General features: G+C 44.1%; 1 protein-coding gene across 9 annotated transcripts in view; it reads left to right on the forward strand.

The window, feature by feature from the left end:
* LMO7 (LIM domain 7) overlaps positions 1-14,327 on the forward strand; it is a 214,675-nt gene that overhangs the window by 141,552 nt on the left and 58,796 nt on the right. For 8 of the 9 annotated variants that reach the window (XM_054719856.1, XM_028149034.2, XM_054719855.1 and 5 more), the window contains 2 exons: positions 8,501-8,531; positions 9,393-9,506. In XM_054719856.1, the coding sequence (XP_054575831.1) occupies positions 8,501-8,531; positions 9,393-9,506 (145 nt within the window). The remainder of the gene's footprint in view (positions 1-8,500; positions 8,532-9,392; positions 9,507-14,327) is intronic. The other variant, XM_054719859.1, reaches the window with a different exon arrangement.

The following is a 14,327-nucleotide window of genomic DNA, read 5'->3' on the forward strand; positions in this document are numbered from 1 at the left end:
TGGGGCTGGGAGAGGACAAGCGTCCCTGGGTCCGGGTGAGACCATGTGTCCCTGGATCCGGGTGAGGCCTCGTGCACCTAGACCCGGGTGAGGCCATGTGCCCCTGGGTCTGGGAGAGGCCAAGCGTCCCTGGGTCCGGGTGAGACCATGTGTCCCTGGATCTGGGTGAGGCCTCATGCACCTAGGCCCGGGTGAGGTCACGTGCCCCTGGGTCTGGAGGAGGCCAAGCGTGCCTGGGTCCGGGTGAGACCATGTGTCCCTGGATCCGGGTGAGGCCTCGTGCACCTAGGTCCGGGTGAGGCCATGTGCCCCTGGGTCTGGGAGAGGACAAGCGTCCCTGGGTCCGGGTGAGACCATGTGTCCCTGGATCCGGGGGAGGCCTCGTGCACCTAGGCCCGGGTGAGGCCACGTGCCCCTGGGTCTGGGGGAGGCCAAGCGCGCCTGGGTCCGGGTGAGACCATGTGTCCCTGGATCCGGGTGAGGCCTCGTGCACCTAGGTCCAGGTGAGGCCACGTGCCCCTGGCTCTGAGAGAGGCCACGCACCCCTGGGTCCGGGCGAGACCATGTGTCCCTGGATCCGGGTGAGGCCTCGTGCACCTAGGCCCGGGTGAGGCCACGTGCCCCTGGGTCTGGGGGAGGCCAAGCGCGCCTGGGTCCGGGTGAGACCATGTGTCCCTGGATCCGGGTGAGGCCTCGTGCACCTAGGTCCAGGTGAGGCCACGTGCCCCTGGGTCTGAGAGAGGCCATGCACCCCTGGGTCCGGGCGAGACCATGTGTCCCTGGATCCGGGTGAGGACTCGGGCACCTAGGCCCGGGTGAGGCCACGTGTCCCTGGGTCTGGGAGAGGCCAAGTGTCCCTTGTTCCGGGTGAGACCATGTGTCCCTGGATCCGGGTGAGGCCTCGTGCACCTAGGCCCGGGTGAGGCCACGTGCCCCTGGGTCTGGGAGAGGCCAAGCGTCCCTAGGTCCGGGGGAGACCATGTGTCCCTGGATCCGGGTGAGGCCTCGTGCACCGAGGCCCGGGTGAGGCCACGTGCCCCTGGGTCTGGGAGAGGCCAAGCGTCCCTGGGTCCGGGTGAGACCATGTGTCCCTAGATCCGGGTGAGGCCACGTGCCCCTTAGTCTGGGTGAAGCCGTGCCCCTGGGTCCGGCCGAGACCAAACCAGAGGGAGTCGGACCTCCGTTACCACCATTTGTCCACCATCCAGAGCTGAGGGGTCAGTGCTGACATGTACACATAAGGAACTGGTGGACATTGAAATTGGGTCTCAAAAGAACTGTTGGTCCAGAAAGAAACTCACTACAGACTGATTCATTTGCCTGTCAGCATAACTATTATTGCTTGTCTCACATTCAGTTCTCATAAGTATATATCTAGTGACATATGATCTCGCTCATCTAGGGGAAATGATGAACAACATAGACTGAGGAACAAGAACAGAACCAGAAGCAAGGAGGCATCGATCGGACTATCGGGCCTCAGAGGGAGGATAGGGGAGGGTGGGGGGGAGGGGGAGAGTTCAACCAAAGGACTTGTATGCATGCATATGATCCTATCCAATGGTTAAGTTCAACAGGGAGTTGGGGCATGCGTGGGGAGGGGGGGGATGGGAATGGGGGGATGAGGACAAATATGTGACACCTTAATCAATAAAGAAATTTAAAAAGAAAAAAAAAAAAAAGAAATTCCAGCCTGAGTTTTGAATCATATGTTTCCTCAGATGGTGGTTTGATAAGATAATTGTGTTTGACCTCTACAGAAGTTGGATTGGACAAGTTGGGAGTTGGGATTTGAGAAGGAAAGAGGCTTTTTTAATTATGATATTGGGGCAAAACATGAGGAGACTGGACCCTGCAGGGTTGCAAATGAGGAGGTTGGTACTTTGAGGGAAAAAAGGTATGTCAAGTATGGGAGAGGAACATAAAAAGAGAAATAGGATTGTGTTTCAAACTCCATGAAGCTTTATCTTATTTTGGGGGAAATAAATACCCTCCATCTTCCACTGCCCTTGCTATGCTGGACTAGCTCCATGAGTGGATGTAGGCAACTTGTACATGAACATCTGAATGCTTTGCTGCCTTAGCCAGACCTGTGGTTGAATTCTGGGATGTAACCATGAGTCAGGTATGGTTCCAGCTCTTTGCAGTCCACTGGAGGAGACTTTAGGAATGTCTGTTGTGGGTGCATGCATGTGGGCCCTGGGTTAGCTCTTCGGTAAACAGAAGGTAGGGGGAAATATTTTGATGAGGCCCTAGAACACACTGGCTGTCCCAAACTATAATGAAACTATAATCCCTTCCTTTAATACTTTGTTCTCAAACTATGCTCTTAGATATGGGGGAGATAGATTTTGGCAATGTACTAGCATGCATATTATTCTCCCTCAGACTTTGAGCTTTTGGAAAATGTAGGGTGTTGGCCAAGGAGCAGTCCCTGATAGACAAAGGGTTGGTGAGGAGGGCTGGGTTGGTATTAACATGGATGTTTGGTCAGTGACAGAAATATCACCCCAGTTTGCCTTGCCTTTTGTTTGCCCTTATTCTAGAAATAATATCTTGTTCATAGTCTTGCATAGCAAGAGGGCAAGGAAAGCATAATATGAATTATGAATTGCGCTTCACAGAAATGTCTTTCCTGGGGGGGAATTCTTTGTGCTGGGAAACTTGGCTGTCTTCTGGCTACTTCCCTTCCTCCATACTGTTGGCTGAGACGGGGAATTGGAGGATAGTCTTGAAACATCTCCTTTACGTGATCTGCCTGGGTTAAGCACGTTTTAAACTTCTCATGTAAGCCCAGTGAGATCGGTATGCTGTTTCCAGGTGATACTATGGAGACACAGAGTTAAAAAAACATGAGCAAGTTCTCACAGCTAATCAGAGTGGATCCAGAATTCACACCCAGGAAGACTGACCCCAGAGCCTGCCCTCTTAGCCAAGCTATCATCTCAGGGAAGGGCCTGGCATGGGATCTCCTGCAGGGAGCCAGAGCACCTACATGGATTCTGTTTCCCTGGCCTTTTGGTTGGCCGTGGTACTTCTTCATTAATATTTTGTACTAGTATTCTAAAATAGCTTTGAATACAGAAGGGATCAGACCCAGAGCTTTGTGGCTGTAAGTATACCTGACAGCTGTTAGGATAAGATGGTGACAGATGGATGTGCTTACTGATGGGCCCACTTGAGAGTTAGTGGCTATTCCTGACCTCTGACAGAGATCTGAGGTCTATAATGGGCATATATATCTTTTGGGCTTTGTCAGGTAGTGAAGAAATTACCAGAGCTATTCCATTAACAGAGTGGGAGATTATATTTATGTTATACTTGCTATTTCTTGAATATCAAATATAATATTTAAAAATTAGTGTATGTAAAGTACAGCATAAGGAATATAGTCAGTAATATTGTAATAATTATGTATGGTGCTAGGTCGGTACTTGAAATATTGGGAGATTGCTTTGTAAATTATATGGTTGTCTAACCATTTTTCTGTATACCTAAAACTAATATAAAATAATATTGAATGTCAACTGTAATTGAAAAAAAATTAGTGTGTGATATGCAGGGAATACTAGCAACATACTCAACATAGTCATTTTTTCAAACTATTAATGTTTTATCTCTGCATCTTTTTATGTTAGATTCGGGTTTCAAGGTAGGCTTGGATTCTTTGGCCTCTGTTTTTCAGAACTCTGCTGGGAAGTGTTTCTTTCTTTCTTTTTTTTTTTTAATTGATTTCTGAGAGGAAGGAAGAGGGAGAGGGATAGGAACATCAATGATGACAGAGAATAATTGATTGGCTGCCTCCTGCATGCCCTCTACTAGGGATCGAGCCCACCAACCTGGCACGTACCCTGATTGGGAATTGAACCGTGACCTCCTGGTTCCTGGGTACATGCTCAACCACTGAGCCACACCTGCCAGAATGCTGGGAAGTGTTTTTATTGTAGAGACTAGCAGTTAATCTTTGTACTCAGTGTTTTGAAGTTGGTCTTTGTTTTTGAATCTGTGCCCTTTTCTGGGTTACTGATGTATGATTATAAAGAATTCATTTTATTGTGATTTTCAAGATAGTAGCTTAAAAGGAAACCCAATTGTGAATCTCAATATAATTTGAATCTAAATTGGATGTATTTTATTTTTATTTTTTGGGTATATTTTAATAATCTAATCCAATTTAACTGTTCTTTGACATCATATGAATATTTATTAGGAATCTCCCGGCTTTTATCTGGTTTTTATTATTTCAGGCTATCTTTTGCTAAATTTCATTTCTGTAAGCTAAATAAATGTTTTCAGTCAGTGTTTGAGAGCCTCTGTGTGCCATGCACTGTGCTTGACATTATTTATTTATTTATTTTTTAAAATATAAGTTTATTGATTTCAGAGAGGAAGAGGGGGGGAGAGAGAAAGAGAGAGTGAGATCAAAGATGAGAGAGAATCGTTGATTGGCTGCCTCCTGCACATCCCACACTGGGGACCTAGCCTGCAACCTGGGCATGTACCCTGATTGGGAATTGAACTGTCACCTCCTGGTCACACTCATCCACTGAGCCACACTGACTGGGCTGTACTAGATATTTTTAATAAAATATTTTTATGTGCTTGCCAGGTGGTAGACTCTGTCTTAAAGACACTTGGGATATGCTAGTAAACAAAACCACAAAAATTCTTTTGGATTTTGGTGGAGGAAAGAGAGATAATAAATGAATGCCTGCAGGAGATGGTTATAAATACAAAAATAAAGCAGCGATGAGAGATGGGTGTGTCAGGCAGACTGGCTGCAGTTTTAAATACTGGGGTCCCACATGGCTTTGCTGGGAAGCCTTTGTGGGTAGCTTGGTGAATAAGATGGACTCTGTCCTCACATAGCTTAGTGATAATAACTGCTTCCTGATGAGCACCTGCCATGAGGGTAGGGGCTCTGCTAAGTACCTGTGTGCCTTTCCTGCTAATCTGTTGAACTAGAGGATCTTATCGCCAGTTTCTCTAGAACGGAACTGAAGGTTTGAGAATCAAGTAAATTGCCAAGACAAACATGGCTAGTGGGAGTCAGATCAGACCCAAGGCCTGCTCTTAAACATAGTGTTTTTGCTAAGTCAACTCTCGAAATATTTGTTATGGGGGAGTTAGCCAACTTTGGAGATAAGGCTACCTTAATTTTGGTTCTGACTGGTTGGGCAGTGATTTGGCTGGCTCAAGGAGAGTATTGTGTTATGAGCCTCCTCCCTTGTGCTTTTTCTATTTAAAAGGCCTTGAGCTCCTGCCTTGGCCCCAGCAGGCAGAGCAGCTGCCTGGTTACTGACTTCCATGCAGCGGGATGAGTTTGTCGTGTGTCAGAAAGTGGCGTCTCATGACTCCAGCAAATCATTGACTACTTGAATTCCTGGCGCTGCAGTTCAGTGATAGGACACTAAGTTGGCTGGCCTATGTATCATTATGTTCAAGAGTGCGTTATAAATGCCCATATTTAGAAGGGAACATAGAGTGAAAGGTTGTAGTGCCAAGTTCACTGATTATTGTGCCTGTTTATGACAGAAGAGGCCATACCTTGTATTTATAGCGATTGCTTTATAGTAATAAAAAGTGAATAGTAAATGAGTGTTTTGAATTAGAACCTTTATAGAGGGCTGTGGAAAGTATGGGGTTCAAGAGAGCTCTGTTGTTCTTCTGCCCTCAGTGTGTTTATGATAACGTTCAACACAAAGCATCCCACTTTTAATAAGGTAGTTATTTTTCAGCCTACTATATCCTTTGCATTGAGTATTGCTTATTCGTTTGTGCTTTGGCTAATTCAATATCTGAGGTGTGAATGTTGGTCATTAATCTAAAAAAGAAGCTATATATTTTACAACTCTATGTACTACCTTTTATTATTAGTTTCTAGTGATTTTTGCCTCTATTACTTCCAAAATTAAGTGTTGTTAATTTTTACAAGGTGATTTTCTTTTTTTATTCAAGAAGTGAACTATGATTTGAGCACTTGGGCTGTGAAATTCTATTTATTGACTTTATTGACTTACTAGAGGCCCAATGCACAAAATTCGTGCAAGGGGATCGGCCCTCATAGCCCTGGCTTCATCTGGAAAGTCATCCGGAAGGATGCCTGGAAGGTTGTTTTGCTGTCTGGCCTAGTTAGCATATTATGCTTTTATTATCCTAATATATAAAAAGCCAGGGGCCGTCACGACAGAAACAGCTGGATAGACGACCAAACAGCAGGCTGCATGGGGCAACCAGGCAGGCAGGGGGGTTAGTGAGAGACGACCAAATGACTGAACAGCAGGCTGCATGGGGCGACCAGGCCGACAGGGGGGTTAGTGAGGGATGACCAAATGACTGAATAGCAGGCTGCATGAGGCGACCAGGCTGGCAGGGGGGGGGGGGGGACAGTAAGGGGTGACCAGGCCAGCAGAGGGGGGCAGTTGGGGGCAACTAGGCTGGCAGGGAGGCAGTTAGGGGTGATTAGGCAGGCAGGCAGATGAACAGTTAGGAGCCAGCAGTCTCAGATTGTGAGAGGGATGTCTGACTGCCGGTTTAGGCCCGATCCTGAGATTGGGCCTAAACCGGCAGTCGGACATCCCCTGAGGGGTCCCGGATTGGAGAGGGTGCAGGCTGGGCTGAGGGGACACTCCCCCACATGCATGAATTTCGTGCTCCGGGCCTCTAGTTATAGATAATATACCTACAGAAAGGATGTGTAAGTGTACAATTCAAAGACTGTAGAGATGGAACACACTTAGGTAGTCAGCTTCAAGATCAAAGTACAAGAAATTATCAGTGTCCTAGAAACCCCCACATTTTCAATCACTTGCACCATCTTCTCCCACCAGGGTAACCACTGTCCTGACTTCTAACATCATGTCTTTGTTTTGTCTATTCTTGTACTTGGCATGAATGATTGGTAACAATCTATATACTCTCTGGATTCTTTTGTTTCCCATTTGTGAAGTTGAACCATATGGTTGAATGCAATTGTGGGTTATTTGTTCTAATTGCTATATAATATTTCATTGTGTGAATATTCCACAATTTATTCATTGTGCTGTTAAAGAATTATGTGTAGATTCCAGCTTATTATAAGTGATGCTTCTACAAACATTGTCATATATGACTTAAGGTGAATATATGTAAGCATTTCTGTTGGGTATATGCCTAGGAGTGGAATTATTAGGTCATAGAATATGAATATATTCAGCTTGAAGAGATACTTCTGAGTGGGCCAAAAGTTAAAGTAGTTGTACCAATTTCTATTTTCGCAGTAGTGAAAGCTTGTAAATGTTATTTTTGATATGATGTTTTAGGGGTAGATGGGAGGTGTAATGTTTTCCTTAGGTTCATTCATTTCAAGTTTGTTTTATGGAAAGGAATGGTCTTAGCTGTCTCATTGAATCTTTGAAAGCTAAATTAAATATGTGTGTGCTCATTTTTCCCCTCTTTTCTTTCTGTCTTCCTATGTCTTACCAGGTATATGTGTTTTATGTATGTCTTAAACATAGCATGTGTGTGTATATATTTTATCTTACAAATGTATTCCTTATAGACTCTTAGACTGAAAAGCCACCTTAGAAGTCATCCAGCTCAGGCTTCTAAAGCCTCTCTGAATTCACATTGATCCTGCTGAAGTGTCTCTAACAACTGAAAGCACATTATTTTAGGACAGCCCAAGTTCCTTTTATTAATTAACTCATATTGTTGCTTCTTCAACATTGTGGTGACATCAGCCTATTTTTAACTTCACCCATAAATGTCATGTCCTGTTATAGGTAAAGGAAAAAAAAACAACCCATGATTTTTGTAATAGAGCAAAATCTCTGCAGGGGGAGATTCATGGCTATTTTTAAAATATATATATTTTTATTGATGTCAGAGAGGAAGGGAGAGGGAGAGAGAGATAGAAACATCAGTGATTAGAGAGAATCATCGACTGGCTGCCTCCTGAATGATCCCCACTGGGGACTGAGCCTGAAACCTGGGCATGTGCCCTGACCAGGAACCTAACCATGACCCTCTTGGCATATAGGTCGATGCTCAACCACTGAGCTAGGCTGGCTAGGCTCACAGTTATTTTTTAAATGTTACTTCCAACGTCTGCAGGGTTTTGGTCTGAGCAGTTTGCTCTGGGGAACTTGGGTGAGAAAACTCATGTGGACGATGGAGATGAGAACTCAGTGCAAAATAGCTTTTCTTTCTACTGTTTCCTGATCCCCCTGCCATGAGCACATTTCCCCCTTTGGATAGGGTTTAAGCATTGTTTAAAATAAATACAAAAAATGCAAATACTGCATTTTAGAAACCAGATTGTAATGAATAAAATGAGAAAAATACCACCTTTTTAATAGAAATTGATGCTTGTTTCATGAAATCCATGAATGCAGGAAATTTTTTCTGAAGTTTTTGAGCTTCCAGGTGGAATTAATATTCATAGAAATGAGCTTCAGTTAATAATTAATAATTTAAAGTTCTTAGATATTAATAGATATTTTCTTTTTTTTCTTTACAGGCAAGAAGAGACCGATAGGAGAGTGAAAAATGTAAGATATGTTTAATGAATATTATAGATGGTTTTTTACTTGTTCTGTAATAAGGCAGTGGGATCTAAAAATATCTGATATTCTCTGTTATCTTTTTTTCAATGAAATTTTTGCTAGAAACCAACCAGTCACAAACTCTAAATATGTTAAAATATGGTTAAAACATATTGTCTGTCTTTATGGTAATAAGAGGACAGTTTAAACTTAGAAAGTGGTTTCTCATATGTTAGTAATGTGGTAAAGGCCAATGAACACACATTAGGATTTTTAGGGGAGTAAGTCAGAAACCATCAAATCAGACTTTAAGGAATACCTCTGAATGTTTAGGAACCCTAGATGATTATTCAATGTGGACTTATCTAATATCGATAATATTCTACATGTATTAGAAGAATTTCTGATGTGACAGCTTATTAAAAACGTAAGAGCTCAGTACCTTTAGGAAAGCTGAGAATTATTGGTTTTAAGTGTCCATTTCCTAAGTTTGTTGTTAGAAAAATATTTATTGCTTTAAAAGTTTAATTTCCCCCCCTGTTCATATGTACTAGTAAAATTCATGAATGAATGCCTTTGGGATCTGGGCTTTTGGTCTGAGAATGTGCTCAGAGAATGCCTGAATGCCCCCAAATGGCGACTGAGCCTGCAACTTGGGCATGTGCCCTGACCAGGAATCTAACTGTGAAATCTAGGAAGAGTGAATAACATTCTTAATGACTCTTTTCCTTAAACTTTAAAAGAAAAATCTACTTTCAGCCATAGATAGATATGCTCTTTTATCTGGAGTGCTCACCTGCATTTGAAATTGCAGTTAGTTGCTATAAGTAGACTGATCTTTTTGTTTTATGGAATTTTTTTTGAAAGGTTTTGATAACATTGTACTGGCTGGGAAGAAAAGCACAAAGTAACCCCTACTATAATGGTCCATATCTTAATTTGAAAGCATTTGAGAATCTTTTGGGACAAGCTCTGACCAAGGTAAGGAAACTATATCTGTATGAGAGGATCACTATAACTAATACTATTTTTCTCCTCTTCCCTCCCTCCCCCTTTATGTTTTCCTTCCATTTCATTCTTCTCCTTCTCTATAGCAAATGTGGAAGGTCTGACCATCTTTGCTCTGGTCTAGATTGGGATGGGTAGAGAGGATTGTTACTCATTGGCTGCCTTTGTATGCCACCACCAGGGAGTGAGTGAGTCTATTTCAGAAGTGTCCAGGGTATAGGCATTTATTTATCTCTTAATTCTAGCTAACTCGACAATAGGCATTTGTTTCCTTTCTTAGATACTTTGTATATGTAAATCTTCCTATGTTCATTATGAATTCAACCTGTAGTAGAAAGGTTCTTCAGGATTATTAAAATGTATGGAAGCTACTCACTTTTTTAAAAATCGTAGTATCTTTTAGTCATGGAGGATTACCTCTAATGCCTATACTTCTATATCTCCACAATTCTACATACTGCTTCTGTTTCCTAAGGAGTAGTGAATGCTGTTACATGAAACATGATATGGCTTTTTTAAATTGGAATGCTTTGTTTTAATGCTTTTGATAGTTTAAGGACAGTTTGAGGAGAATCGGGTGCCGGGTCCGACTGTAGTTCTGCCAAATCTTCATTTACAAGATCCAAATGGGAAAATTAATTTCTCTTAGGGGATATATGTCTAGGGGAATTTGCAATGCTCAGAAGAAAATAAATAGTCAAAATAATATATCACTATCTAATTAATTGTAGTTGCTCCATAGGTTTTATGATGATGAAGTGATACTCTACCAAGAAGGCATTTAGTATTAGTCTCTAGCACATTGCAAGGATGTAATAAATGTTAGTTGCCATGGATGGAAGATAGAAATTGTAGACCAGGATGAAAATGATTACCAGGCCTTATATCTACCCTAATCGCTAGTTTTGCCTGAGTTCAGCCATCTACATTATAGAAAGACAAGAGGCCTGTTGCATGAATTCGGGTGGAGTCCCTCAGCCTGGCCAGTGATCTGGACCAATCGGGGCTGTCTCCCGCCCCGATTGAGGCCCGGGGCTGATGGGGGCAGGCCGGCCAGGGGTAGGGACCATGGAAGGTTGGCTGGCTGGCCTGCCCTGATTGGCCTCGATTGGGCTGGCCAGCCAAGGCGGAGAGGCTGCCCCAACAGGGCCAATTGGGGCAGGAAGGCCTGGGGAAGGGGCCGCGGGAGGTTGGCCAGCCAGCCCACCCCAGTCGGGGCCAATGGGGGCAAGTCTGGGAGGGGAGGGGCTGCGGGAGGTTGTCTGTGGGAGCGCACTGACCACCAGGGGGTAGCTCCTGCATTGAGCGTCTGCCCCCTGGTGGTCAGTGCATGTCATAGCTACTGGCCAGTTGTCCAGTCATAACGGTCACTTAGGCTTTTATATATATACTAGAGGCCCGGTGCACGAAATTCGTGCACGGAGGGGGATTGTCCTTCAGCCCAGCCTGTACCCTCTCCAATCTGGAACCCCTCGAGGGATGTCCGACTGCCCGTTTAGGCCTGATCCCAGGGCCTAAACGGGCAGTCGGACATCGCTTTCACAATCCAGGACTGCTGGCTCCCAACTGCTTGCCTGCCTGCCTTCCTGATTGCCCCTAACCGCTTCTGTCTGCCTCTCACAATCCAGGACTGCTGGCTCCAAACTGCTTGCCTGCCTGCCTTCCTGATTGCCCCTAACCGCTTCTGCCTGCCAACCTGATCACCCCCTAACCACTCTGCTGCCAGCCTGTTTGCCCCCAACTTCCCTCCTCTGCCGGCCTGGTCACCCCTAACTGCCCTCTCCTGCAGGGTTGATCACCTCCAACTGCCCTCCCTTGCAGGCTTGGTCCCTCTCAACTGCCCTCCCTTGCAGGCCAGGTGCCTCCCAACTGCCCTCTCCTGCTGCTGTGCTGTCGATCCTGTGTCCACATGGGGGCAGGATCTTTGACCACATGGGGGCAGCTATATTGTGTGTTGCAGTGATGATCAATCTGCATAGTACTCTTTTATTAGATAGGATAGAGGCCTGGTACAGGGGTGGGGGCCAGCTGGTTTGCCCTGAAGGGCGTCCCTGATCAGGGTGGGGTACCCTTGGGGCATGGGGCGGCCTGAGTGAGGGGCCTGTGGTGGTTTGCAGGCCGGCCACGCCCCCTGGCAACCCAAGCCGAGGCCCTGGTATCTGGAATTTATTTTCCTTCTACAATTGAAACTTTGTAGCCTGGAGCAGAGCTAAGCCTGGGGCTCCCTCCGAGGCCCGAAGCCATTTCTGTTGGGGTTATAATTGAAACTTTGTTGCCTTAAGCGGGTGGGCCCAGCCAGGGTGTGTGGAAAGCTTTGCTTCCCCTGTTGCCGGCGGCAACCCTGGCCTGCTCTCTCAAGCTCCATTCTACCGCCATTTGTTTGAATTTGTTTACCTTCTATAATTGAAACTTTGTAGCTTGAGTGGAGGCTTAGGCCTGCAACGGCTGGCAGAAAGCTTGGCTTCCTCTGTTACCTAGGAAACCTTGCTCTCTGTGGCTGTAGCCATCTTGGTTTGGGTTAATTTGCATGCTCGCTCTGATTGGATGGTGGGCGTGGCTTGTGGGCGTGGCTTGTGGGTGTGTCGGAGGTATGGTCAATTTGCATATTTGTCTATTATTATATAGGATAGATGGGATTATATAGCTTAGAAGGTTTCGGTCTTCCTTTTTGATGATGATAATGATGATGATTTTTATCCTCATCCAAGGATATATATGTTTTTCATTGATTTTTAGAGAGAGTGGAAGGAAGCAGAGCGGAGAGAGGGCGGGGGGGAGAGAGAGAGAGAGAGAGAGAGAGAGAGAGAGAGAGAGAGATTGAGAGAGAGAAGCATCAATGTGAGAGTGGTACATTGTTGCCTCCTGCATGAGCTGACCAGGGCTGGGTATTGAACCTGCAACCCAGGTACATCTCCTTGACCGGGAATTGAATCCAAGACCCTTTGGTGCATGGGCCAATGCTCTAACCATTGAGCACCCCTACCAGGGCTTATTTTTATTATTTTTGAATTGTAAAGAGTTTATAGCACTCTACTCAAATTCCTTGAAACAGTTAATTCAAGTAATATTTGAGATATTATCATGCGCAAGCCTTGTAGCAGGTGTTGGGAAAACATACAAGACAAAGAATCCATCCTCATGCAGCACAATTGCCTGCTGGAGACAGATGAGCAGATAAGTCACTGCAGTGGAGGAGGGTAAGACTGATGGAGGAACGTGCAGGGGGCTTTGGGCACGATCATAGCTTTGCCTCAGTTATTTCAGCTAAGAAAACATCCAGTTAAAAACAATATCGGACTTTGGCCCCTGTATTAGTGTTCTCTTAACAGCCCTTGGTCCTTTTTATGGCAGTCTGACTCAGGCTGAATAAGGCTGGTGCAGTGTATGTGCTGGGAATGCTCTATTAAAGGCTGTTTCCTGTCACCCTTGGGAAATCGGAGTAGGTAAACATTTTTTATTAGTTAAAAAAATTTTTTTTCAATACTTAAAAACTATAGTTGTGGTTTTATTCCATGATTATAGAGTGGGAATAGCCATAAGAGGTGTGTGGATCTGTAATCTGTTTGGCATCTGTTTTGTTAAAAATCAAAACCATTGTGTTCATCAAACTTTCCAACTTAAGTAGATAATGCTTAATGGCCAACCCAAGATATCAGTTAAAAAAACACTTGGGATAAGCTGTTGCATCTGAGTTACCCTATAAGTTGGAGGTGACTCCGGTGACTTGTCAGAGTGAAGTCCTACATAACCAGGCACCAGGATCAGACTCGGGTTCTTTTATAACTGTGATGGCCTATTATAAATACCTTTAACATTTATGAGGTCAAAAGTCATCTCGCTGTGTAGTGAGGACCCTCTGGCTACACCAGTGTGTCTAAGAAGCCTGATGGATCAAAAGATTTACTTAAGCCCTTACCTGGTTTGGCTCAGCGGATAGAGCGTTGGCCTGCGGACAGAAGGGTCCCGGGTTTGATTCCGGTTGGGCACATGCCTGGGTTGCAGGCTCAATCCCCAGTGTGGGGTGTGCAGGAGGAAGCTGATCAACGATTCTCTTTCATCATTGATTGTTCTATCTCTCTCTCCCTCTCCCTTCCTCTCTGAAATCCATTAAAAAAAAGAATTACTTAAAATTTTTAATCTTTTTATATTATGAGACGTATCTAGGTGATACCAGCATTAGGCCCAGCTTCCCCATCTGCTTGGAAATAGGGTACAAGGTAGGTGCTTACATTTTCATGACAGGATGTTAATTCTAACATGTTTATCTGGCATCCAAAGCATGTAAAAATCTCACATAGTTCTACTAGACTTTATTGGTTTTTCAAACACTTGCCCAAAAACTCAACTACAGATTGACAAATCCAGCCTTAGCCAAAAGTATGCCTGAGGGAGCTGCTGATTATTCATTGTAAACGTTCTTTTATAGACTTTTTCATATGTTGAGAATGTTTATAATATGTTCATAATTAGAGTACAAAAAATATATATCATCTGATTCAATTATTAAAAATTTCCCGTATTGACTTGATCTATTTATGTATCTGTTCATCCACCTATGTTTTATTTACTTAATCATTTTAAAATAAATTGCAGAGATCTCATCCCTAAATACTTAGAATGTGTGTCTTAAGAATAAGAGTTTTTATTTTTGGTATATGGAAATTCTTCCATATAGCCACAATATCTATTATACTTAAGAAAATTCATAAATAGGCCCCATTATCTAAAACCATCTCTGTTTTAGTGAAGTTACTTGAAGCTAACATTCCCGACTTTTACTATAATGACAGAGTT

Source organism: Eptesicus fuscus, chromosome 8 (genome assembly GCF_027574615.1).
Source record: "Eptesicus fuscus isolate TK198812 chromosome 8, DD_ASM_mEF_20220401, whole genome shotgun sequence".
Lineage (NCBI taxonomy): Eukaryota > Metazoa > Chordata > Mammalia > Chiroptera > Vespertilionidae > Eptesicus > Eptesicus fuscus.